This window comes from Muntiacus reevesi, chromosome 2, assembly GCF_963930625.1.
Source record: "Muntiacus reevesi chromosome 2, mMunRee1.1, whole genome shotgun sequence".
Classification (NCBI taxonomy): Eukaryota; Metazoa; Chordata; class Mammalia; order Artiodactyla; family Cervidae; genus Muntiacus; species Muntiacus reevesi.
Genome location: NC_089250.1, coordinates 252,259,777 through 252,287,452, shown reverse-complemented (window position 1 = coordinate 252,287,452; position 27,676 = coordinate 252,259,777). Strand labels below are relative to the sequence as shown.

General features: G+C 40.1%; 1 protein-coding gene across 1 annotated transcript in view; it reads right to left on the bottom strand.

Moving 5' to 3' along the window:
* LOC136157473 (hydrocephalus-inducing protein homolog) overlaps positions 1-27,676 on the bottom strand; it is a 177,825-nt gene that overhangs the window by 136,082 nt on the left and 14,067 nt on the right. The window contains exons 4-7 of the mRNA XM_065919347.1: positions 15,636-15,874; positions 11,221-11,494; positions 9,237-9,380; positions 1,870-2,013 (exon numbers count right to left, since the gene is read on the bottom strand). Of these exons, the coding sequence (XP_065775419.1) occupies positions 1,870-2,013; positions 9,237-9,380; positions 11,221-11,494; positions 15,636-15,874 (801 nt within the window). The remainder of the gene's footprint in view (positions 1-1,869; positions 2,014-9,236; positions 9,381-11,220; positions 11,495-15,635; positions 15,875-27,676) is intronic.

The window sequence follows — 27,676 nt, the reverse complement described above, 5'->3', positions numbered from 1 at the left end:
GTAAACTCTGTTCATTTATTTTGCCTGTTTTTCTACTAGGTTGTTGGTACTTTCCCTGTTGATTTGTAGAAGTTATTTTTAGAATTATATATATGCTTTTATTAAAGTTACATGTGCAAGTAATGTAAAATGTCAAACTGTACTAAATGATTTATTACAAGAAACAGTAGTTCCTGACCCACTCTGCCATTCTAACAGTCCCAAGGCCACCATTTCTCAATTCCAGTAGCAGGATGGGTCTATGGAAGAGCTTTTCTGGTCAGAGAGGGGTGATCAGGCGCTGCACACAACTCAGATATCAGGGATTATTCTGAGGTATCGATACTGACACAGGACACATTAAATTCCCGGAACACTTTGATGAGTTTCTCTGCGGAAGAGCATTTATCTTTACGTCTTGGGATGAAAGCCTGCTGCCCATGTCTTCTGAGTGGAGTTGGTCAGGACAGCTGGCTGGCGCACACAGGGTCCCTTGTGTTCACAGCTGGTGCCTCTCTGCCCAGGCCACCTGAGCTGAAGGACTCACACTGCCTTGCCTCACTGGAGAATTTCCTGTGCTTTACGTCTTTGTCTTTTTGACTACCCACTCCCCTCCTCATTCTCTCTTACAGAATTTGTTTAAATCTCTCATTAATTGGTTACACCCACCGTCTTCTCCTTTCATTTCATTGTTCTCGGTGGCTTTCCTTTTGAACATTTCTACTTTTATCTTGTTAAGATTTCAGGAGGGACAAGATGGGGTCTGACCTAAGACTGAATTTTCATTTTGTCATCCAATTGTCTTCCTCTGCTCTTCAGTTCACTCTTCGTCTCCTCTTTGAACACTTGTATCTTGTCCTTGAGCTCTTTTTAAAGACAGGTTATATCGTCTGTCATTTCTCTGAGACTGTAGAAAACTCCCTGTTTCTACTTTGTGTTTTTCTTCTTTGCACAGGTTCCCTCGCAGGAGGTTTTTTATCTGCCTCTTGCTTATAATCATCTTCTCCTTTTATTTTTCTGTTCAGAGACCTTAGCTGTTTCCGCCCTCCCAGCAGTCATGCTTGAATGAGACCCTAAAGAATCAGCGAGGAAGGAAGGGCAGGGGAGGGTGGTGGTGCAGTACTGTCTGCAATACCCTCTCATCCAGTGGCTCATCCCCCATCTCCCACAAACACTTGTCCCCCCGAGCAAGTCTCCATGCCTCAGTCATCTCCACTCCTGTTCCATAGCAAATATCCTTCAGTCACAGGCGCCCTCCACTCGGCCTGCCCTTCCTGCCTCCTCTATCATTTCTCCATTAGCTGTCCCCCTGAGAGACTGAACACCATGGGGTGTGGGGCTGCTCTCTCCTTCAATCCTCTTCCCTCTGCAGCAGCCCCGGCTGCAGGACCCAGTCATTCCCTCTGGTGTCCTCACGTCTAGCCAAGGATGGATGATCCTGTGGGATTATTCAGGGAACACCGCATCCAGCTCCAGACCAGTGGCCAGGGGAGCTCACAGCCTCCGCCTGTGGCCCAGTTCCCATTTCTCAGTATCTGGAGATGGGCTGGCTGGTTCAGGGCCTGAGCTTTGAGTTTTGGTCAAATTTGAGGGACATTAAGATCCTTCCTCTTATTGCTAGGAAGTCACTGTTTTCTAAAGATCAGTTTCATCATCACAGGCAGGAAAGGAAGGATCAAAATAGTTAGTCAGAAGTTCTTTCATCATTAATAATAGCTTTCCTACCAACTGATACTGAAATTTGACTCATTTTAGATTTTTCCTCTCTGTTTCCAAGATTCTTTACATTTTTTTTCTGGACTGAAATTTGGCAGTGCACTGATACTATTCTCTTCCTTTATCACACACATGGCTCCCTGCTGGGAGTTAGGAAATCCTCTGTCTAGTTACCTCAGGAGTTGAGGGCAGTGGGGATTTATCAGTCTCGCAGATAAAGAAGGGTCCACCTGTTGAGAGCAACACGTTCACAGGCAGCGTGGAAATGTTCTTTACAGTCAAGGGCTGGTATTCAGGTTCTAGGATAGTGTTAGGTTTCTGCAAAAAAAAAGAAAAAAGAGGAAACAAACCACAGTAAGCCTTTAGCAACAAAGGTCTGATATTCATTGTTAACAGCTGATTTAGCATTCTCTCTGTTTGTATCTATGGATGTATGGATTTATATTATCTGTATCTATCCAAATATCTATCTAAATATAGGTAATATATATCTATATATTATATAGATTCACATCTCAATGGTCTTCCATACATTAACAATGATTTATCTAAATCTCTACAAGGGATTAATATAGATGAAGATACAGGTATAGAATTGTCTATGTGATGTATGTATCTATCTATCACACTAGAAATGATCCTATGTTAAGCCATAAAATACAGATTAGATTGTCTTACTTCCTTGTTACCTGGTTAAAAAAAACCCTATATAAGCCATGCCTCTGAATAGAACTACTACTACTGAAGTTTCCACAGCATCATAAAACAAAAGTTTAAAAAGTTAGTGGTATCTTATGGAAGAATCCATGCACCATTATAATGAATAAAACATTTTTTCCTTACACAATATTTTTTTCATGCTTAAAACACCCAATTTGCAAATATACTCACCTTGCTATATCAGAAATGCTCATAACTGTTTTCTATAAATTTTCCTGATAACACTGGAAGAGGTGATTTAGAAGCACCTTTCACTCTATTAGATCAAATTTCATTTTCAACTGGAGAAAGCATCAGAAATGGATCTTGAACTGGAAGTTTCTGTTCAGACTGAAGTTTTCTCCTTCTGACTCTGGGATCCACATTATTCCTTGTGTATCTTGGAAGGATATCTTTAATATCAGTAGGAGGGGACAGGAAACCTTAGTCTCTGGCCTCCAACAAGCTCCCTCTCATTCCCTGTCTCCTCCAACAACTCTAGCTTAATTTTTTCCCAGGCCTCTTTGTTTTGATTTGCTTTTTCTCCTTGTTCGAATTTAAGGTAAATCCCCATGATTCCATGTTTTTCTCTGTTCCTGATCCTTTGCCCGGCATCGTCTTTCCTCTACTGGGCTTTCTGAGGGAGCTAGGGTGACCAGTGTCCATGATGTCTTGGTTAGTTCAGGCTGCTGTAATGAATATCACAGACTGGGTGGTTTAAATCGGCAGCCATTGATGTCTAAACGTTCTGGAGGCTAGCCAGGCCAAGATCAAGGTGCCAGCACATCCGGTGTCTGGAGTGAGCCTATTTCTCGGTTTGTAGATGGCTGTCTTCTCACTGTGTCCTCACATGGCTGAGAGAGAGATCATCTCCCTTGTCTCTTCTTATAAGGGCCCTAATTCCACTCATGAGGGCTCCACCTCCATGATCTTATACTCTCAAAGCCTACTTACAACACTATATAAAGAATTAGGGCATCAACATATGAATTCTGGGGGGACACAATGTTCAGTCCATAAAGTTGGCTTGAGCCTTCTGCCTCAATTGCACCCCATTAGTCCTTTGTGGATGCCCGAAGCTCCTTCAGTGTTCAAACCTCCCAAGAGAAGCTGCCACTATTTCTCTCCCTCTAACATGGTGACATAGGTCCCGGGTTCACTGTGCACTCGCAGACTGCATATTACAAGTTGGGGTGGGATGGAGCAGCACCTTCGACCTTCCCGCCAGCCTGCTGTGGCACTGCAGGTAGCTTTGAAGAGAAAAAGCCACACTCGGTTGTTTTGGCAAGAGGCCATTTAGAGGACAGTGATGGGAGAGTCGATGCACGGAGAACCTGTTCTATTTTAAAATGACCCCTTCTGGCTTGTTTGTCTCGCCAAATATCAGCAGACAGGATTTGCTGCTGGACTTCATGAAGCAAACTGACTGCTAGTTTCAACTGACCTTTTCAATTCCACAGAGATGTGGCTTCATCTCTGTGGCTTATGAATGGTACAACAGTTACACAGTAGATCAAAACTGAGGAAATGGTTATAGAAAAATTCTTCTCATAGGCAGGCTTGGTATCATTATAGTCTAATGTGCTAAATCAGATACACTGCCTTGTGCCGAAAACAAGGAGACAAGAATGGATAACTGGATATTATGCAATTGAACCTGAACACCAAGACCTAACAGGTCTCCTGCACATCCTGGGTAATGAAGTAACATTTCTTCATTGCCCCTGATATGGATTCAATGTGAGCAGGAAATGAACGATGAAAAATACCGTAGAAGGGCAGATTGCAAACTTGTGACATTTGGGAGGAAATAGAGAAAGGCAAAAACAAACGGGGCCTTATGACTCAATTCATTTCTTAGTTCAACAAGTTACTGTCATATTCAAAACATTTGCTGTTTTATTCCAGTGATAAATCCAAGCAAAAGACATTTAAACAAGAATATGCGTTAACTAAAAACAAGGCTTAAGAAAATAAAGAAAAGAAAAGGAACACTATCCACACATGTTTATGAGCTTTGGAAAAAATAATCTAATAAGAAACTAAGCTGCATGTGCTGCAATGTCTTGCACAGAATAACTATTCAATAAATCTTCACTGAATTTTCTCTGAGTGGCTACATTTAGAGAAAATATGATGCCACCAAATTTGGCTCAGCTATCACCAATAAATATCCTTCCTGATTACTTTAAAAAAGGAAGAATTTAAAACAGCGATGAAAACTTGATAGCTACAGCAGGAATTCTTGTAGTATTTTCTTTGTGTCTCAGGGAGACTGTCAAGTCAGTTTTAGTTCAGCTCAGTTGCTCAGTCGTGTCCGACTCTTTGAGACCCCCTGGACTGACTCTTCGCAACCCCGTGGACCCACTCTTTGAGACCCCCATGGACTATAGCATGCCAGGCTTTCCTGTCCATCACCATCTCCTGTTGCTTGCCCAAACCCAAGTCCATCGAGTCCGTGATGGATTCAAACCATCTCATCCTCTGTTATTACCCTCTCTTCCTGCCTTCAATCTTTCCCAGCATCAGGGTCTTTTCCAATGAGTCAGTTCTTCACATCAGGTGGTCAAAGTATTAAAACTTCAGCATCAGTCCTTCCAATGAATATTCAGGACTGATTTCCTTTAGGATGGACTGGTTTGACCACCCTTTAGTCCAAGGGACTCTCAAGAGTCTTCTCCAACACCACAGTTCAAAAGCATCAATTCTTCAGCGCTCAGCTTTCTTTATGGTCCAACTCTAACATCCATACATGACTACTGGAAAAACCATAGCTTTGACTAGACAGACCTTTGTCAGCAAAGTAATGTCCCCGTTTCTTAATACACTGTCTAGGTTGGTCACAGTTTTCCTTCCAAGGAGCAAGCGTCTTTTAATTTCATGGCTGCAGTCACCATCTGCAGTGATTCTGGAGCCCAAGAAAATAAAGTCGCTCACTGTTTCCATTGCTTCCCCATCTATTTGCCAAGAAGTGATGGGACTGGATGCCATGATCTTAGTTTTCTGAATGTTGAGTTTTAAGCCAGCTTTTTCACTCTCTTCTTTCACTTTCAACAAGAGGCTTTTTAGTTCTTCTTCACTTTCCATCACAAGGGTGGTGTCATCCGCATATCTGAGGTTATTGATATTTTTTCAGGCAATCTTGATTCCAGCTTGTGCTTCATCCAGCCTAGCATTACACATGATGTACTCTGGATATAAGTTAAATAAGCAGGGTGACAATACATAGCCTTGATGTACTCCTTTCCCGATTTAGAACCAGTCTGTTGTTTCATGTCAAGTTCTAACTGTTGCTTCTTGACCTGCATCAGATTTCTCAGGAGGCAGATAAAGTGGTCTGGTATTCCCATCTCTTGAAGAATTTTCCACAATTTGTTGTGATCCACACAGTCAAAGGCTTTGGTGTAGTTAATAAAGCAGAAGCAGATATTTTTCTGGAACTCTTACTTTTTCTAGAATCCAACAGATGTTGGCAATTTGATCCCTGGTTCCTCTGCCTTTTCTAAATCCAGCTTGATTATCTGGCAATTCTCGGTTCATATACTGTGAACCTAGCTTGGAGAATTTTGAGCATTACTTTGCTAGCATGTAAGATAAGTGCAATTGTGCAGTAGTTTGAACATTCCTTGGCATTGCCTTTCTTTGGGATTGGAATGAAAACTGACCTTTTCCAGTCCTGTGGTCACTGCTGAGTTTTCCAAATTTGCTGGCATATTGAGTGCAGCACTTTCACAGCATCATCTTTTAGAATTTGAAATAGCTCAGCTGGAATTCTACCGCCTCCACTAGCTTTGTTTGTAGTGATGCTTCCTAAGGCCCACTTGACTTTGCACTCTAGGATGTCTGGCTCTAGGTGAGTGATCATACCATTGTGGTTATCTGGGTCATAAAGATCATTTTTGTATAGTTCTTCTGTGTATTCTTGTCACCTCTTCTTTTTTTTTTTTTTTTAATTTATTTTTTTATTTTTTATTTTTCAGTGGGTTTTGTCATACATTGATATGAATCAGCCATAGAGTTACACGCATTCCCCATCCCGGTCCAAAAGTCTACAAGCAATAAATGCTGGAGAGGGTGTGGAGAAAAGGGAACCCTCTTACACTGCTGGTGGGAATGCAAACTAGTACAGCCACTATGGAAAACAGTGTGGAGATTTCTTAAAAAACTGGAAATAGAACTACCAAATGAGCCACCTCTTCTTAATATCTTCTGCTTTTGTTAGGTCCATAGCATTTCTGTCCTTTATTGTGTCCATCTTCGCATGAAGTGTTCCCTTGCTTGGTATCTCTAATTTTCTTGAAGAGATCTCTAGTCTTTCTAATCTTTCGTTTTCCTCTATTTCTTTGCATTGATCACTTAGGGAGGCATTCTTATCTCTCATTGCTATCCTTTGGAACTTTGCATTCAAATGGGTGTATGTTTCCTTTTCTCCTTTGCCTTTCACTTCTTTTCTCAGCTATCTGTAAGGCCTCCTCAGACACCATTTTGCCTTTTTGCATTTCTTTTTCTTGGGGATAGTTTTAATCACAGCCTCCTGTACAATGTCATGAACCTCCACCCACAGTTCTTCAGGCACTCTGTCTGTCAGACCTAATCCCTTGACTCTATTTGTCACTTTCACCATATAATCATTAGGGGTTTGATTTAGGTCATACCTGAATGGTCTAGTAGTTTTCCCTACTTTCTTCAATTTAAGTCTGAATTTGGCAATAAGGAGTTCATGATCTGAGCCACAGTCAGCTACCAGTCTTGTTTTTGCTGACTGTATAGAGGTTTTCCATCTCCAGCTGCAAAGAATATAATCAATCTGATTTCGGTATTGACCATCTGGTGATGTCCACATGTAGAATCATCTCTTGCGTTGTTGGAAGAGGGTATTTGCTATGAACACTGCATTCTCTTGGCAAAACTCTGTTAGCCTTTTCCCTGCTTCATTTTGTACTCCAAGGCCAAACCTGTCTGTTACTTCAGGTATCTCTTGATACCAAGTCAGTTTAGCATCCTATAACTGAAAACACAATCCTACTTCTTCATTCTCCACCAGTCTGTGAAATGTTAGAGTTTTTGCTTGTCTCTACTGACTAAAAACACAGTAAGTGCTGAAACATTATTTGTTGACTTGAACTGAATTGTGTTAATACATCTCATCACTTATATTAGCTAATAAGCTCTCTTATTCATCTCCTGGCAGAGCACCTTATCCATGGTGGGTGTTCAACAGGTATTTATTTAATATGAACACTCTTACAGAGCACGTTACCAGAACAAATGATTCTGAACACTCTCTTCAAGCCTCTGTTAGTAAAAGGAATCCCAGTTGGTTCCCTCACGACCTGGGTAGGCACTGCCACACCCAGAGCTTTTGTATGACAGCACAGAACATACCTATGGGATCTTCCTTAAGACTTGGTGTTCCCTGTTGACTGTTAGGTTCATCAGGGAGGGACTACTCACTGTTGTATCTCTATGACCCAACACAGGGCCTGGCACACAGTAGGTCTGGATACATATTCCACTCAGCAACCTGCTTCAATGAATACATCTGACCATGTCACTCCCTTCCCCAAAACCCTCCAATGGTCACCCGGAGCAAAACCCAAAGTTCACAACACATGTCCCAGTCATGCCACACACATCTGGCCCCTCCCCACTTCTCCAGATGGACTTCATTGTCATTTTTGGCATAATCTCTAAGGTGGACTTCCAGCTTTTTTATGTTGACCAAGCTCTTTCCTGACTCAGGCCCTTTGCATGTGCTGTTCCTTACAATTCTCTCCCCCTTTCTCATCATCAGACTGCTGTTTTTCAAGTCCCAACCTGAGGTGTTTGCTCAAGGAAGTCATCTATGACCTCATGCACAAATAAGGTCATGTCTCCTGACACATGCTCTCACTGCACTTGTATCTTTTCTTCATAGTACTGTTTAGGACTGCCATTTAAACAATTAAAGCTTCATAGTTTGTTTACAGTCTGTAACCTCAACCAGTGTCTCAGCTTTGACTATGTCATATTTTCAGCACCAACACAGCCCTCGACTCAGAGATGTTCCACACATACCTGTTTTGAATAGTAAATAATTTTCTGCTGGAAACCTGCCTAGGAGTAGGCTGAGTCCTGCTGTGATATCTCCCGCTCCTCGCAACCATGCCTGCCCCCTGCCCTGAGCAGCAATCATACCATCTCTTCCTTGTCCGGGGCCTCCCCCACTTACTGCTCACCCTTAAAGGCACATAAGGTCATATACAGGTATAAGCACATGAATTAAAGAATGTGAATCAAATAGTTTAAGTCAATGATTTGCAAGCAGTATTAGGTGACCTACAAAACAGCTTAACTTGTCTCTCAGTTTCCTCCTGCATATCACAGGAAAGATATCAGACCTTCCCACATAGACTGTCGTGAGGGACAACTGGGCAATGCATGTAATGAACATGGCTCAATGCCCAGTACATACCAATCAATAACGGGTAGCTATTCTAACTGGTTACTGTAATTATCAAAGATTCTTCTCCAACTATTTCTGTACTATGATGTCAATTTTACCTATGTAGAGTAAATGATGGACTGAAATGCATTTTCAGTGCATGGAATAGCCCTTCATTTTGGTCTTATACATCAGAAATGATGGAAATAGAATTTCCGTGGCAATTCACCTTTCAAAGGAATGTAGGCTTGGATTAGGAATTTTTAGTTGAATGTGTACTGGCCTCTGAAGTTGCAAAAACATTGGTGGGGTGTGGGTCTAACAGGATTCCCATTGATTTAGCTTCCTAAATGAAAGTGTGAACATGTGGACCCCTGGCTGGAGAGTGCCCGGCCCTCTGCTGCACAGCCTCACTGACCTTCTCCAGTCGGTAAACGAGCTGCTTGGTGGAGAGCTGGATGAATGGCGCCACAAACTCACAGATGATGTTCACAGTCATCACCAGGCTCTTCCCCTTTTGTGTCCCAATGATGGTGTGGCACACCAGCTTTTCCTTGACTACCTGAGGACAAGATATACCAGCATTTGTGAACCCTCCATAGTTCAGAAAACTTAATTCTCAACCATCAGCAAACATTCTCAACTACTCGCCTGGGGACACCAGGGAAGAGCACAGTTTTCTGAGCAGTTCATGTCAGGGAGGGGTCTCTGCCACAGTTAAAGTCACATTGGTTAGATATGGCCAGGGTGGATCCTGTGTCTACTTCTGACTGTCCCTGAGGGCACAATCAATTTACATCCAGTTCATCCAGTGTGTTTATGGAAGATCTATTATGCACTGGGGCTGTTAGAGACTGGATACACAAAAGAGTGATGGACAAAGCAGATAAAAATCCTTCACGGGCCATCACTGTGCTGGACACCTGAGGCTGACACAACATTGTAAACCAACTACACTTCAGTTTAAAAAAAACCTTCACAGGCTTAGAGCTCAACAGTAGTTACACGATTTCTTACCAAGCTAGCTGGAAACTGACTGGAACAATTTTACCTTTCCTATTTGAATATTTAAAAATCATATACGATAACAAATACTTCTTTGGACCCAATAAGCCTAGATTTTTATAAAGTAGAAAGGACCCAGAGTGAATTTATATCATGAATAGCCTTTATTGAAGACTGGCTAAGGTTTCAGATGTTAATGAATTCAAGACGCATCTCACTTATGTAGCAGAACTTGGAAGAACATTCAGCGAAGCTTTTAGTAAGGCTACAACTGAATTTAGAACCCCAGCAGCTCAGATTTAATGGCTTTAAAAATAGCCAACTCCTGATAATGACATTGTAAACATGTTCCTGCAATGGACCATCAGTATTGAGCTGAGGGACTGTATTCTATTCATCTTTGCATCCTCAGTGCCTACTCTGGTGTTTGCCGTGTGTACATACTCAGTGAAAGTTGGCTGAAGCCCTCAGTGAGACAGAAAGAACACATTATACACTCCACCATGGGAAATAACTGTCTTTTTAAAATTGAGGATGTGTTTTACCTGAAAATATTCTGTGAAGAAACAATTTAAGTGAAACAAAGTGACCCTGTGACCCCAGAGGAGCTAAGCAGTGGACCAGATTTCCCATCTCATCTGCTAGGAGACATCTTATTACTGTTTCCTTTTTCATGAGAAGAAAGTTCAGCATCACATCCCAATTTGGTAACATGAGCAGAAGCTCAGGTAACCACTGTTTCTCATTCACAAAGTCTGTCTTTGTGAAGAGGCTTATAAATGATTTCAGATTTTTATGTTTTTGATGGTTTCTAACCTCCATGAGGTGATAAGAATAAACAGACACATGGTTGGATCTGCCTAAATGTCTTTAGCAGAATGGTGATAATGTGAATAACAGCAGAACGTCAGAGTTGAAGATAAATGCAGCTCTTTTATCCATACATAAAAAGGTGATGATTATAAATGTGAATCTTTCAACTCAGGCTGAGAGGAAAGAAACTGAAGACATTCCAATACCTAGATAGGAGAGGCAGCCAAGATGGACTATAAAAACATTTTAAAAAACAAATATTAAGTGAATACTGCTAAGTGTTAATAAGGGGCCTAGCTTGGCCTGAACGTTGGTTGTCCCTCCACCAGCGACCTACTGGCTTTGTTAACTCTGGGGATGAGAATCTGCTTTAAATGGTTTTTGAAGATTGGGTTCACAGCAGCTGTAGAAACAAACAGAAAACTCCACAGTGCTGAACCTTGAATGGAATGGGTGCTGCCATGGTAACACAGTGCTTGAGAAACCATAGCCTTCCTTCAGATAAATGTCAAGAGACTCACCTAAGAAACAGAGCAAAGATTTATCTAGGAGAATAACAGCTTCTAAACATGGCGTCCTCTTACCCTGGGAGTGGTAGAATAGCCTTCGAGTATCACATCGATCGTCTGGCCTGGGGACAGCTCCATCCTGACGGGGTGGAGCTGAAATACGGGGCCGTGAGGCTCCCTGGGTGCCTGGCAGCACTGGACCTGGGGCTGGCTCTTCGCACGATCCTTCTTGGCCAGTTTCTTCTTGTTCAACTTTTCTTGGGGACAGAAATCTTCATTCATCCAGAATAACTGTTGGGCCCGACGTCCCTTGTTGGTCAACTTGAAGTGGTAGTAATAGGTGTCCAGGCTGGAAAAGAGGAGGGAGGGATTCATAGGACTTCCCTGGGGGTTGTTCTGTTCAGCTCTACACCCTTGGGATTTATCCCTCTGGAAGTACTTAAAAAGTGAGCAAAAAAACAGACATCAGTATTTTTTTTTTTTTTGGTAATGTAGAAAGGCTAAACAGTGATACTATTAGGAGCTGCCACAGTAATAGGACAATGTAGCGTCTACTCATAGGGTCATCTACGCAAAGGGTCCCTGAGTTACCATCACCAGGGAAGGGGTTGTGGGGAAGTGGCTCCTGCGTCCTCAGTGTTTCTCATGAGGAGAAGCCACCACACAACACAAAGACACAGATCACGTGAAAACCACTTTCATTTGCGAGAAACGGTTCTGAGGAGAGAAAACAAAATACCTCCTGGAGGAGAAGCTTATTTCAAATTGTATTGAGTAAACTTCTAGTGACCAGTAAAATGCCTTGTGATGGACTCAATTTGAAGGGAACTTCAAAGAGAAACAAAACATCCTCTAAGCCTTACAGTCAAGGAGATTGTAATAGATTAGAACACCAGCCAGACTGGTCATTTGTCTTAGACTCATGTGCTTTAAAGATGCTACTATTTCATTCACTTATTCATTCATCTGTTCCACAAATAAAGTACCTCTTTATTGTCTGGTTCTTTGCGAGCTACAGTGATTTATAAGATCTGGGAGGTGGTTTATATGTGTTTTTTTGTGTTTGTTTTTTTTTTAAACTGATTATAAGCTTACTTTAAAATATTCTTTTCAGGGAAAAACTCATCTCAGGACTTTTTAAATTTATTTTTAATTTTGAGGGACTTTGAGTTTTCATCTCATGTGTCCCCTCTTTGGAAAGATGTCATATCTAATAATAAGTCTTAATAAAAAATGAGTGCCAGTTGTCAGGTACAACCACTTTTATCTAAATATATGTCCAACAGGGCTTCCTCATTGGAGTCTTTACTTTGTAGTTAGACTTCAAGGCTAAAAGTACACTTTTGGGGGAAATAGCAAGTAATAAATACTAACAACTAGGTAGGGTCTCCGTCACTTATTCACAGCATATCTTTTAACCATCACAGCAACCCAGTAATAAGAAGTATATTTACTCCCATTTTATTGACAAAGAAACAGAAGCTCTGAAAACTCAAAGTTGTTGTTCAAAAATATGCCATCAGAAAAGCTGGCATCTGAGTATTTCTTTAGATCTTATGTCCCCAAAGTTGGCAAACGTTTCCGGTAAGGGACTGAATAATAAATATTTTAGAGCTTCCCTGGTGGCTCAGATGGTAAAGCATCTGCCTGCAATGCGGGAGACCGGGGTTCGATCCCTGGGTTGGGAAGATCTCCTGGAGAAGGAAATGGCAACCCACTCCAGTATGCTTGCCTGGAGAATCCCATGGACAGAGGAGCCTGGTAGGCTACAGTCCACGGGGTCACAAAGAGTCGGACACGACTGAGCAACTTCACTTTCACTTTTCTTTGGGCCTTGTGGTCCATTACAACTACTCTACTCTCCACTGCAGTGTCAAAGAAGCCAGAGAAGATACATGTATATGAATAGCCATGGCTGTGTTCCAATAACACTATCTTTTTTAATTTATTTTTAATTTGAGGATAATTGCTTTACAATGTTATGTTGGTTTCTGCTATATAACAACACGCACCAGCCATAGTATACATATGTCCCCTTCCTCCTGAGCCTCCCTCTCACCCCCTACTCCATCCCATCCTACTATTGGGGTGAGCTTCCTGCATTGTAGAGCATCTTCCCACTAGCTATCTGTTTTACATATTGTATTATGTATGTTTTAATACTACTCTTTTGATTTGTCCCACCCTCTCCTTCTCCCACTATGTCCACAAGTCTGTTCTCTATATCTCCTTCTCTATTTCCTGCCCTGAAAATATGTCCAATGACATTTTATTTATAGAAACAGGCAATGGGCTGTAGTTTTCCCACCTTTGCTTTTGATGACTCTTCTGCAGATTGCTGGCATCAACATTTTATGTCAAAAAGAAGGACAGTATAGTTTAGGCAGAGCAGAAATTGGCAGTTAAAAGTTACAGATTGCTTCTGTTTTCATAGAAAACTATCAGCTAACCCTCCAATTCTAGGCAAGTGTCAGAATATCTTTTGTGGTTCAGTTCATTTCAGTCACTCAGTCACATCCAACTCTTTGCGACCCCATGGACTGCAGCATGCCAGGCTTCCCTGTCCTTCACCAACTCCCGGAGCTTGCGCAAATTCATGTCCATCAAGTTGGTGACACCATTCAACCATTTCATACTCTGTCATCCCCTTCTCCCCACCTTCAATCTTTCCCAGCATTAGGGTCTTTTCCAATGAGTCAGTTCTTTGCATCAGGTGGTCAAAGTACTGGGTTTCAGCTTCAGCATCAGTCCTTCCAATGAATATTCAGGACTGATTTCCTTTAGGATAGACTGGGTGGATCTCCTTGCAGTCCAAGGGGCTCTCAAGAGTCTTCTCCAACACTACAGTTCAAAAGCATCAATTCTTCAGTGCTCAGCTTTATTTAACAGTCCAACTCTCACATCTATACATAACTACTGGAAAAACCATAGCTTTGACTAGACAGACCTTTGTCAGTCAAGTAATGTCTCTGCTTTTTAACATGCTATCTAGGTTGGTCATAGCTTATCTTCCAAGGAGCAAGCGTCTTTTAACTTCATGGCTGCGGTCACCATCTGCAGTGATTTGGAGCCCAAGAAAATAAAGTCTGTCATGGTTTCCATTGTTTCCCCCATCTATTTGCCATGAAGTGATGGGACTGGATGCCATGATCTTAGTCTTTTGAATGTTGAGTTTTAAGCTAACTTTTTCACTCTCCTCTTTCACTTTCATTAAGACGCTCTTTAGTTCCTCTTTGTTTTCTGCCATAAGGGTGGTGTCATCTGTGTATCTGAGGTTATTGATATTTCTCGCAGTAATATTGATTCCAGCTTGTGCTTCATTCAGTCTGGCATTTCTCATGATGTACTCTGCATATAAGTTAAATAAGCAGGGTGACAATATACAGCCTTGGTACTCCTTTCCCAATTTGGAACCAGTCTGTTGTTCCATGTCTCGTTCTAACTGTTGCTTCTTGACCTGCATACAGATTTCTCAGGTATTTGACACTATTTGTAAATTAAGAAGAACATGTAATTAAGCCTGGTTTGCAATATATTGTTTTCTATAATTATATCTGAATGCACTTAACAAAGAAATCTGGAAACAGAGGCATGGTACGCAATGACAAAATGCCCCGGCTTATAGTTAATGGACAGGAGGAGACGGCTCCTAATATTATTTTGTCAGGTACACCTTCTCTTAACAGTGTGTCCATCTTGGTTTCAGGGCATCAGACCAGAAGGCAGGAGCATCCCTTTGAGATCTGTTCACAGTGTTGAAACAAACAGGTACCAATTCAGCTGGCTCATGAGACTCAACTAGTGACAACGTGTGACTCTTATGAGGAAGCATGAACCAAATTCCATGGTTAGTATTCAAACCCCACACATTTTAAGAGTTACATTTACATCATTCTGCTCAGAGGTGTCTACACTGTACCACCTGTTATTTAAATATCTAGGTGCTCTAGCTTTTCCTGAGTGATTAGGTGAAGCCAACCACAATCATTTCAATTGTTGGCGCTGTGGTAAGGAGGCAAGCAGAGAACATGATACAGGAAAAAATCACTGGCTTTGCAATACCTGAAAAGATACATTCGCAGTATATTTTTACTTTCCTAGTTATATTCTATGTATGTTATCGCTAGCTTGCATCTTTATTTTCTACATTCATGGAAAGAAGTTAGCAATGTATTGAAATCAAAGAAGAGAAATCATGGTTGAGATTCTAAATCTGTCACAGAGAATCCACTCTAAGTTTTAGAGAAGAACACCTTTCCTATGAAACATCTCTTCTCTAGTGCAGAGGGATACCAAACTAAGTTGCAGCATGTAACCAAACTAAGACTAGAAAATGTCTACTTGTGGCAGATGAACCACCTGGAGGAGGGAAAGTGAAGATGAGGAGGTTAGTTCTATTTACTTAAAAATAACATTTCGAAGTAGAAGTGGTGCTCAGCTTATGCAATATATATGATATGTATAAAAGCTGGTCCATGATATTTCTTTACCTAAAGTGTGCTCCCAAATTGAGTTCTGGTGCAAAGGGCTTATCTGAAACAATGGTGGAGCCAACTCCTGAAGCCTGGACAGGAATTCGGTAGGTGTTGCTATTTTCAATGTCCAAAACAACTGTGTCTTTGAATGTCAGTATGTCGTTCAGGTTGGCGATCAGTGTCAGTTCGACATCACTTTCTGGGGGAACCATGCCTTCACTGGGCTCAATGGTCCAAAGGGACTTTTTGTGTGCCTGTAAAACAAGACTACAAGTTAACTGTGAAGATACTCTTGGCTTTTCATTCTGCACATGTCAAAGCCCTCTATACTTCAGATGCCTGGCACTGCAGAATTCAACATCAGAGACAAACATTATTTTTTTGAATCAAAGCAGCTGGGTGTTTGTTGGCTTTTCTTTTTTTCAAAAAGCAATATGATTCTGAAGTGCAAACCTACAATTCTACTTCTGAATGCTCTGTGAAGATTCCTTACATCTTTTTCGTAAAGTGACAGCCCAACTCTCTAACAAACTTATACTAATTATCTGCTCTAATCTCCAAATTCTGAGACACCAACAGAAGGTACAAAATCCTTCCTGAAGTTTGAAAGTTTTAAAAGAAATGTTTTTCAAGTGCAAAGTTTCTGTGATGTTATAGTAGGGGTGAACAGCTTTCATTAATAAAAACAATGTGAAATCATCTTGGTTTCTACTATTTCATTTTTTTTTTAAATTTTTTATTTTTCAGTGGGTTTTGTCATACATTGATTACTATTTCATTATAATCAATAGAATTTCATTTGCTAAAATTCCAAACTTATTTTAAAACATGTTACAGGACTAAATAATAGAGTTGGGAGTGACTCCCACCAATGTATTCCCTTTAACTGCTTAGATCCTCATAGCTCAATCTCTTTCCTCCCCAAGGTCTTTGACTGAACAACACTTGGCAATGAAGCTTACACTTTCCATCACATTTTAAGTTGAAAACCTTCCCCCTCCAGTACTCCTTATACTTTTACCCTGCTCCATTTTTTACCATCTTCTAACATAGTGCATGATTGACTTATCATGATCCTGCTCTCCCTGCACTACAATATACACTCTCTGTAGAAGGGATTTTTGTCTCTTTTGTTATAGTTGTTCTTGTATTTATAATTATGCCTGGTACATAGTAGATGCTTAATAAGTATTTGTTAGATGAACTTATATATCTGCCTTTTAATCAAATCCTGTGATGTTAGAGAACTCATTTATAAACTAAGGTAATATATCACTGATTTTTAACAATCCATAATATCTGGTATGTCTTCCTTACATTAAGCAGAGATCTGTTTGTTTTTGACCTTCCATATACTGGTATTTGGTCCACTCCCTTGGAGCTAAATAGAACAAATTGAATCTTCCTCTTTTGTTTAACAGCCCTTCAAATTACACCTCCAACTTAAGAAGAAAACCTCTTATGGCTCCAAAGTAAGTTGAAAATTTGGCTAACATGTCAAATAATAATAATTTTAAAAAAATTACTCAAGCTATAAGCATCTTATTTAAAAATATAAACTCTGGATCTTCAGTGTTAAATCACTTTCCTAGGCGGCTTTTAAGACTTTTCTTCTTGTACTTGATTAATTATAGTGCAGTTTCACCTCAACATGTCCAGTTATGAGTTTATTTGTATATCCTGCTTGGAATTGGCTACTCTTCCAGAATCTGTGGTTTGGTATCTTTATTTCTGAAAAACTCTCAGCAATTATGTGTTTAAATACTGTTTCTGACTCATTCTTTCTTCTTTCTTTATATTACTCCATAATAAGTGGGCATGACTTTCCTAGTGTGTCCTCACACGCTTCAAGTGCATTTTCCATCCTTTCTTTCCCTGTGCTTCATTTTGGATGACTTCCTCTGAGCTATCTTCCAGTTCAATAATTCTTTCTCCAACTGTATATAATTCACTGTTAAACACATCTAGCATATTATTAATTTCAGTGTTTTTTGAATTCAGTTTTATTATTTACTTTTCTTTTTATACATTTTTCAGCCTTTTGAGATCTTTTAAAATTCTGATTATGACATTCAACTTATTAGCTACTTTTCCTCATCCTTCCCAGTCATCTGCAAATTTGATAAGCATATTGTTTTACATGTACTTAAAAGTAAATACTTTTTAAGTGCATATAGCAAATACATGCTCAGTGGTTCTGAGGTCAAGATATTGTGGAAGACACAAAAATGTCCAAAGCACAGTTTCTGCCCCCAAGAAGTTTATAATAATGACATTCAGAGAGACAACCATGCAAAACAAAAATGCAAGTCAGAAGGAGGCTATGGTGAAAGTGTCTCAGGGAAATATAAAGAACAAGCTGCATTTTTGGAGCAGAAGATACTGAAATTCTTTGTATAATAAATTTCCAGACACATTGTCTTTTCTGCCTAAATATGAAACTGAGCTTAATTATCAGAGAGTGTGATCCTTAACTATTTTATGCCATTGCTTAATAAAATTCAATTTGTTCCATTCTCATTTTACATGTAAACAGGATCTCAAAATTAACACAAAACACCACATCCTTATTTTGATTGTTATATTATTTAAATTAATTCTAACAGTACTGTTTTGTTTTGAGAAAAAAATTACTCAGAAATATTTATATGCATAAATATTCATAGAAAATATTTAATGATGACTAACAATGTATTGGGGAAAGGCTGAAAGCAGAAAAGATGTAGAGATCATTTCAAAACTTCCAGGATAATAATGGAGTGGCAAAATCAAGCTTTCCACTTCATTGAAGAAGAGTCTGATTATCCCCTCATGAATCTTCCTTGGCTCCCCGTACTCTTCTGAGTAAGGAAGCTCAGAATAAGCTCTCTTTAAAAAAAGCAGACAGAAGAAAACAACAATTTAAAAGCAAATGTAAATATACTCTATCGGCTGGATTTGAGAAAGCATTCCAGTCCAAAGTTATCCTTCCTCCATATTTAATTTCTATGGTGTATTTCTCTTAGCAAAAGAAAAAAGAGAAATGTAAAAACACATGTAGCTCCATGAGGACTGAGGTTCAATGTAAAGTTACAGATCAGAAATCTCCTGGGTTTGGAATAGAGTTGTACTGTTTGATGTTCATTGTAAAAAAGAAGAATGTATTTTGCAATTTGCAGGCAAGAATTAGAAATGTCAGTAGGCAGAATCTTGTAGGATGACAGTGCCTGGGAATGTCTCCAAAACCCAGGTCTAGCCCCAGTGTAAACTCAGAGACTGGATTTGGTGAGTGGGCCCTCAATGGTCACTCTCTTGGGAACAGGATCACAGGTACTTAAATAAAGAGAATCTAATATTTAAACCCAAATGCCAATTTCCCAATTAACAACTGAGGAAAATCCTATTTCACAGATCAGAATGCTAATTACATTTTGTCTTGGCTTGAAAGTGCATGGGAACTAATAAATTGCATTTCAAAATTCAAATAAATGAAGCAAAGAAGAACAGTTCTCAAGATTATAAATTGTTTATAAAGAGGATGTAGATGAATGATGAGAAAATTTTAATTTTGGTATTAATGGAAATCATCGATTTAACTCTAAGTCACGAGTTCTATTATTATTCATAGCCTTTTAATATGGGACATCTCTAGAGACATAGATAGAAAAGAAAACAAACATGAAATACCACACTAGATAAACTAGGGCTGAGATAAGATATTTGTATGCTAATTGTCTCTATTCAGAACACTTACTAAAAGAAATGTTGATGTTTGTATGACCAACTGTTTTTCCAAAATTTTTAAACTTTTCTCCTCATACTAAATTAACCCCAGTGAAATACTTTTAATATTAAGAAAACAGTAAGCAAAGTCTGTCTTTCCATAAAATTGACTTGTATTTGTGCATAATTTTATCCTTAACTATTAGTAACAAAAAATAATAATTCTCATAAATTTAATTTTGGGGATTATAGATCAATTATTACTGCAAGATAAACTACATGATTGAATATCATATATTTTGCTCATGTTTAGGCTCAAAGAAATAACTTCTTTGCATCTTCTTAATTTATCCACTTTTTAAAAAACAGTGTCTGATAGCCCAGTCACAGCAATGTAGGCTTATTCTAGCATGAACTTCAAAACTCTTACATGTATAATTGATTCACTATGCTGTATAGCAGAAGCTACACAAGATTGTAAATCAATTATACTCCAATAAAATTTTTTTTTAAACAGATAACCAACAAGGACCTACTGCATAGCACAGGGAACTATACTCAATGTTATGCAATAACCTAAAAGGAAAAGAATCTAAAACAGAATACACATACACAAACATACACATTTCAACAAAAAAAAAAAAAAAAAAAAAAAAAAAACTCACAGCTTCAACCCATTTCCCAGTTCCAAAACCACAGTCATATTTGTAGGTATTTGTTACAGCAGTACTCCATTCTCAGCATCAGTATCTGTCTTTGTCAGCTAGGGCTGCTATAACAAAGTACCATAGACTGACTGGGTGGCTTATAAACTACAGAAATTTATGTCTCACAATCCCAGAGACTGTGAATCCAAGATCAGGGTGCCAGCATGGTTGAGTTCTCCTGAGAGCCCTCTTCCAGACTGAAGACTGTTGGCTTTTCCTTGTGTCCTGACACAGTGGAGAGAGAGCAAAGAAGTAGCTCTCTTTTGACCCTTATTAGGGAACTAATCCCGTCTTGATGACCTCATCTAATCCTAATTACCTCCCAAAGGCCTCACCTCCTAACACCATCACATCAGAGGAGAAAGTTTCAAATATGAACTTTGGAGGTATACGAACATCCAGTCTCTGACATTCTGCCCCAAAGCCCCCAAATCCACGCCGTTCTCATATGCACAATATATCTATTTCATCTAAATAGCCCCCAAAGTACTTGCTTGGTTAACTTGTTTGGTCTCACAGGTTCACAGCTAGAGAGGAATTTTACCTTAGGATGAATGTACTCTGAGTTTTATTCATACCTGATTTAGTTGATAGTTAGATGAGACTCAGGACCTTAGAGGTGATACTGGAACAAGTTAAGGCTGTTGGGATGGAATGAACTTATTTTCATGTGAGAAGGACATCAGTTTGGAGGAGCCAAGATGGAATGTTATGAACTGAATGTTTTGTGTTTCCCCCTAAATTAATGTTGAGACTCTCTCCTCAGTATGATGGTATCAGGAGGTGGGGTTCATGAACCAGATTAGTGTCGTCCTTAGAGTCACGAACCCTGGAGGAGGGCATGGCAATCCACTCCAGTATTCTTGCCTGGAGAATCCCCATGGATAGAGGAGCCTAGAGGGCTATAGTCTATGCGGCTGCAGAGTCAGAAATAACTGAGCAATTAAGCACAGCACAGCGCAAGAGTCATCAAAGATTCACCTTGTCTACTTCACTGAGGATACAGTGACAAGTTATGAGCCCCTGGGGTGGAAGAGGGCCCTTGGCAGAACTCAACCACTCTGGCCTCCTGATCTCAGACTTACACCCTCTGGAATTGTGAGAAATAAATTTCGGTAGTTTATAAACCATCCAGCCTACTGGTACTTCGTTATAGTAGCCTGAACTAAGACACAGTCCCAAAGAGCAAATACTAATACCTTCTAACATATTGGGCTTCCCTGGTGGCTCAGATGGTAAAGAATCTGCCTGCAATGCGGGAGACCTGGGTTCAATCCCTGGGTTGGGAAGCTCCCGTGGAGAAGGGAACTCTACCCACTCCAGTATTCTGACCAGGAGAATTCAAGAGTTGGACATGACTGAGCGACTTTCACTTCTAACATATTAACCATAGGAAATAACACAAAAGTGAGTTCTAAAGAGCTATAAATGCAGATAGATGCTTTTAAATGAGTCATTATAGCTTCATTTCATTGGAGTTTTTATTATTGTACATAGGAGTCTTTGGCATATCATTTTCAGTCTGATCTACACAATCAAAGTAATATATGGAAATAGATATCCCATGCTTGAGCAACCAGCCTTTCTCCTTACTTAGAACTACTTGTTTTACTTTCAGTCTTTTAATTCTAGGCTTTTATTTTAATTTGTCAAAGATTTCTTTATCTCTTTAATGAGAAAATTACTAAAATAATACAGCTGGTTCCAAGGAGAACACAGGGACTGGTTTATATAGCCAGTGAAACGAAAAATTGCTGAAATACAATTGCTAATAAGTTACATATTTAATTGCTTGATCTCCTATAGAACAATAAAAAGACAACATCTGATGTAATCTTTCACCTTTCTAGAGGTCTTTTAGAATTTTAATGTCCATATTGACTTTGAAAGACACACAGTAATCTGTTTAGGTGATTATTTTAGATAAAGTAGTGCCAACTGCTACAAGGGAAAGACCCCTGACACTCAATGGCTTAAAAAAAAAAGCCATTTATTTTATTATTATTCCTGTTTACACACATTCCAGTTGCTGGCAGGAGTGAGGATGGGTTTCTGCTCCATTCAGGCATTCAAGGGTCCCAGCTAAATAGAGAACGTCATGTTTAATTCATGGCTTCTTTGGCAGTCTGGACACTGACTGACATCTGCCCAGCCAATAAGAAAATACAGAGAATGGAGGGTCGTAGGCCAAGATTTTATGCACCAAGACTGGAAGCGGCACAGATCACTTCTGCTCACTTCCACTGGCCAGAGCTCAGTCATGCAGCCACAATTAACTCCAGAGGGGGCTGGGAAACGTCACCTGCTCTGGTTCAAGAGGAAATGAGGATAGGCATAGTGAACTACAAGCCACTCTCTGCTACAGCGACCTTGTGGGTTCAGTCTACTGTCATATTCTTAGGTCTTTCCAACTGCCTTCGATCGTAGATTTTGGAAGGTGAAGAGTTCACTCCACCAGAACACAGAAGTAGAAGTATCACATTTCAACTTCTCTGGGAATTTCAGGCCTGGAGTTCATATCTATCTGCTGTTAGGACAAATGGAGGAGCAGCTAGGAGATAAAATAAAAATGTTCTAGGCAGCATCATCTCACTCTGATGGCCCTTCTCCCCAAATACATGGCCTTTGAGCACTCTATTTAGTTTGAGGCTTAGCTTACAATTAAAACATAAATCAATGCCATTTTTGTTCTTCTTTTATCAAAAAAACAAACGCCTTTCAGAAGAGGGCATTGTGAATGTCAGCTCTCGTGTTCTAACCATTTATTTTCCTCGTCTAGCTAGTAGCACAGGTCAACCCTCTGTCCATAGTAAAGAGAGGGTGTCACCAGCATAAGTGCTGTTTCAAGTCAGGGGACATTAGTTTTCGATGGATGGGTACCACTTCTGATTCCTGCTGACACAGGTTGGCTGCTCTGGAAAGAAGACCTGACGTTGCTCTCCAGGGCTGAAGTGATGAGTTTTCTTTTTGATGAAGCTTATTAATCAATGTTTGGCACAAAACCAGGCAGCAAAGTACATCCTAGAATCCAAGAACAAGTCACAATAAAATGCCTGCTGCTAAGTATTGGACTGTCCTTATCAAAAGTCAGTCTCTAAACCACATTCACCTTGTGGTATTTGACTCTTAGGGGTGTCCTTTGTTTTTAGCGAGGACTTGGTCCATGTGACATTTTCTGTTATTAGATGGCAAATCTGACTAAAGGGAGGACCAATGAATGATAATCTTGGCTATGGAGGACACTCTGTAATCCTTTTAAAGGTTCCAATGGTTACGAAGGAGGGTTCTAAAGGAAGACCGACACTGCGGTTTGAGTCCCAGATCTGCCACTTTCCTGCTCTCACACGTTGGGCACGTCACTTCACTGTGTCCAGCCTCAGTTATCCCACCTGTAGCTCATGATACTGATGACAACTTCTGCAAAGCGTTGATGATTAAGCGAGGTGATGCACATAAAACTCAGAACATCGTCTCGCACACAGTAAATCCCTGTAAGTAACAGCTACTGTCATCATTTTACCAAGAGCCGAAATGCTCCACATGACATATAATTATGGGCTCAATAGTGTTTCCCGTGACATGTATTGCCAAACTCATAAAACAAGGATAGATGCTAAGAAGCATTTAACATGCAATACTCTTGTCAGAAGAGAAGCATCTCATAAGCATTTACAGTAGGTGGACATCTAAGATGGCCCCCAAGATCTCCATCTCCTGGAGTCCAGTTATCTCCTCCAAGTTATTCAATCAGACACCAATCTAGGCACTACTGTGAAAGGTCCCGAGTCAGCTGATGTTAAGGAGGCGAGATTACCCTATTGGGCCTGACTTAATCAGGAGAGCCCTTAGCAGGGACTGGGTCTTCCTAGTGAGGAGATTCCAAACAGGAGAGGGTCTGTAGGGGGCTCGACAGCCGACAGTAGCCCCTGACTGACAGCTGGCAAGGAAATGGGGCCTCAGTCATTCAACTGCAAGAGAAGAAACTCTGCCAAACCTGAGGGGGCCCAGAATGGATCTTTCCCTCATCAGACCTCTAGAAGAGAATGCAGATCAGCCAGCAACTCCATCTCAGCCCTCTGAGATCCGAAGGGGAGGATCCAACAAGTCATGCCTGGACTTCTGACCCATGGAAACTGAGGTAATACATCTGTGTTGTATTAAGCCACTAAGTCTGTAGTAATTATTTACTTAGCAATAGAAAACTAATACAGACTTTCAAATATTTGTTCCTAAAATGATTAAAAAAAAAAAAAAAAAAAAAACCTTTCCTAAGGCTTCTACCAAACTTTCAGCAATAGTTGCCTTTGTTTCCTCTATGAATTGGGGCTAAAATGCTTCAGTCATTATAGTAGCTCAAGAGCAACACATACAGGTGGTTGGTATGCATATGTGCATATGATAGTGCAGAACACGAAAAGTTGTGATCTTCTGCATTTCAGTATTCCAGACCCTGCTCCCTGAGGTTACACGTTATCTAAGGCTAACATTTGCTTTTTATTTGACAACAGGGCATTAGCACACTTCTTAGCCAACGCTCAGGTCCCAAGGTAAAGCAGCCAGTGCTTTTATAAGTTACCCTATCTTGTATTTAATATTTTCCACAAAAGACAGAAGTGTTTGCACATGTCGTTTTAACAATAAATGAACACACACACACTCAGGCAGACCTTCTATCCTGCAGTGTTAATGACTAGGAAGCTTGAAGAAAACAGCACTGTGCACTTGTCTCCAGAATGACTCGCTTGCAGGAATTTCCTTCCATGGGATGACAGGACACAAATAACAACAGGAACCAAAGTGCAGAGTGAGGAATTTCTTTGGATTTATACCATTATCTCAGCAGATGATCAATTCTTTGTGGAACAAGAACAATGAACAGTCACCGAGGCCTTTCTCTTTTTTGTCCTCTAAATGGTATCTCTAGCCATATGGTTCTCTGCCCTGAAGTGAGTCACTTTGCTGCTTAAAATAATTAACTGAATGTTAGGAAATGAAATACAAAAGAAATGATGCCAGAGCTTTATAAGAGAGGCGCAGAGGGTCATGATTAAAAAAGAGGGCTTTAGAGTCACATGGAGACCGGTAGGTCAACTGTAGACTCTGCCAATTTGTAGCCAGGTGACTCTGTACTAATTTTTAATAAAATGGGTGCCACAGAATATTCTGCCACAGACAGAATATATTCTGTCTACCACAGAATAAATACTCAGTAACTGGTGGTTATTACAAGGTTATCATTCAAAATTTCATGTCCAGTCCTCCTTCCTGTTTGTGCCCTCCCCAATCTAACTTGTTGACAGGAAGCTCTTTCACAGACCTGATCCTGTGCCTCTCCTACTGGAGATTCTGGATGGCTCTCCAATGTCTGGACTAGTAGTGCTGATTTTTCCCCTCTTGGGAAAACTATGGAACCTCTTCAAAGAAAAAGTGTGTGCACGCACGCATACACACACACACCTCCCACATACAAACATACTCCAAACACATATCCCAAACTTTACATATAATTTCCAGGGTTCAAGGACCTCCAAACATGGTAGATATTTGTCATCTTTTCTGTTTGAAACAAAGGCTGTGTGCTAAGTCACTTCAGTCATGCTCGATTCTTCACAACCCTATAGACTGCCCCCCACCAGGCTCCTCTGTCCATGGGATTTTCCAGGCAAAAACAGTGGAGTGGGTTGCCATTCCCTCCTCCAGAGGATCTTCCTGACCCAGGGATCGAACTCGGGTTTCCTGTATTTGCAGGCCACCAGGGAAGTCCAATTTGTTTGAAACAAAGGCAGCCTGCAATCAAGACTGGTACATCAGATAGGAGCCTCTGGTCTGGAGGATCTGTTTCAAATTTTTTGTTATGCAGAACTTTTGTAGGCTTACTTCCCAGGCACTGTCAGTTTCTAACAGGCATCCTTGGCCTCAGCCACACTGAATCTCCCCAGGTGCTATACACCATCACTGCACTTAACTGTGCTGCTCTTTGGAAATGTACACCCCATTTCCCTGTCTTCCTCCTCCTTATTCCTCAAGTCTCCACTCAAACGTGCCCATCTATGAACATTTTTAATTTTGTGGGGGAATTAGCCACTTCTTAAAGGCTTCCCTGATAGCTCAGTTGGTAAAAAATCTGCCTGTGTTGCAGGAGACCCTGGTTTGATTCCTGGTTCAGGAAGATCTGATGGAGAAGGGAAAGGCTACCCACTCCAGTATTCTGGCCTGGAGAATTCCATGGATTGTATAGTCCATGGGATCGCAAGGAGTCGAACATGCCTGAGCGACTTTTTACTTTACTCACTCATTAGCCACATCTTACGCTGTGCCTATATATAACACTGCACACTGTAATACTGTGTTGTTTTTGTATTCATTACTTTTTTTGAGATTGCAAATTCTTTGAAGAAAGAGATCATTCTTAAGATCTTATGAAGAAAGAGATCATTTTTATGTCTCTCCCTTCAGTGAGCACAATTAGTCCCAGGCATGGGGAAGATACTTAGAAATACTTGTTAGTCAATAAGTACATGAAAAATGTTCAGTATCACCAGTAAGCCAAAGAAACACAAACTTAACTAGCAGTATGTTTTTTTTTTTTTCTCATCTGCCAGATTTTGCAAACAAAATGCCAGCAAGGGTCTAGGACAGAGTAACCTTCTTTAACACTGAGGGGGGTAGGATGGGTAGGATATAAACTGGTACAAATTTTCTAGGAGATAATTTCAAAAGACTTACCAAGACTTAGTTACATTCATTTCATTTGATCTAGCAATTCCATTTCTAGGAATTTAGTCTAAGGAAACCGTTAAAGATGGGAGCAGCAATTAGGATGTGAGTATTGTTTACAGTGGTGAAAAGCTGGAAACCACCTATTGGTAGGCGATTAGCTAAATCAACTGTGGTGAAGCCAAATGATGCAATAAAGTAAGTCACTGTAAATGATCTGTGTAGGAATATTCCTTAATAATTCATATCAGAAACTGACTATACCACACTGTTGAATGAAAATAGCTGGTAATGAAATAATATTGATGGTGGGGGATAGGAATACACAGACAGACACACACAGTACAGTTTTGGAAGATGTACACCAAAAGCTTAATAGTGGTTATAGGCAGGGTGGCACATGAGTGACTTTTCTTCTTTTATTAACTTCTGTTTGTTCTATAAGGATGCTAATTTGTGTAACAGGGAAGACACACTTTTGTTTCTTGAATAAATAACTCATCCTAAAAGGATATGATCACCCTTCCCTTTAGGGTCCATTTAATTTTAACTCTGCTTGCTCTCTTTAGTTTCCTGCCCAGTTTCTTTCTTTCTTAGAAGCTTTTTCTTGAAAAAATAAATAATGCATGTCACAGTGTTGAATTCAAATGGATTCTAATGAGTCTGTCTCTCTTTCATGCACAGGACCACTAGTTACCATTCCCAGAGGCAGCCATTGTTTCCAGTTTTCTGCCTGTCTTTTCAGAGAAACTTTATAAACAAAACTAAAAAATACACATATTTTTATTTTTTCTTATATAATGTTTCTTGCATAAGTGGTAGCATACTTCTACATACTGTCTTGCAGCATGATTTAAATTTTTAAATCTTTCTTATTTTTATGAGATATATGCATTACACAATTTACAGAGTTAAATGGTTCTAGAAAAG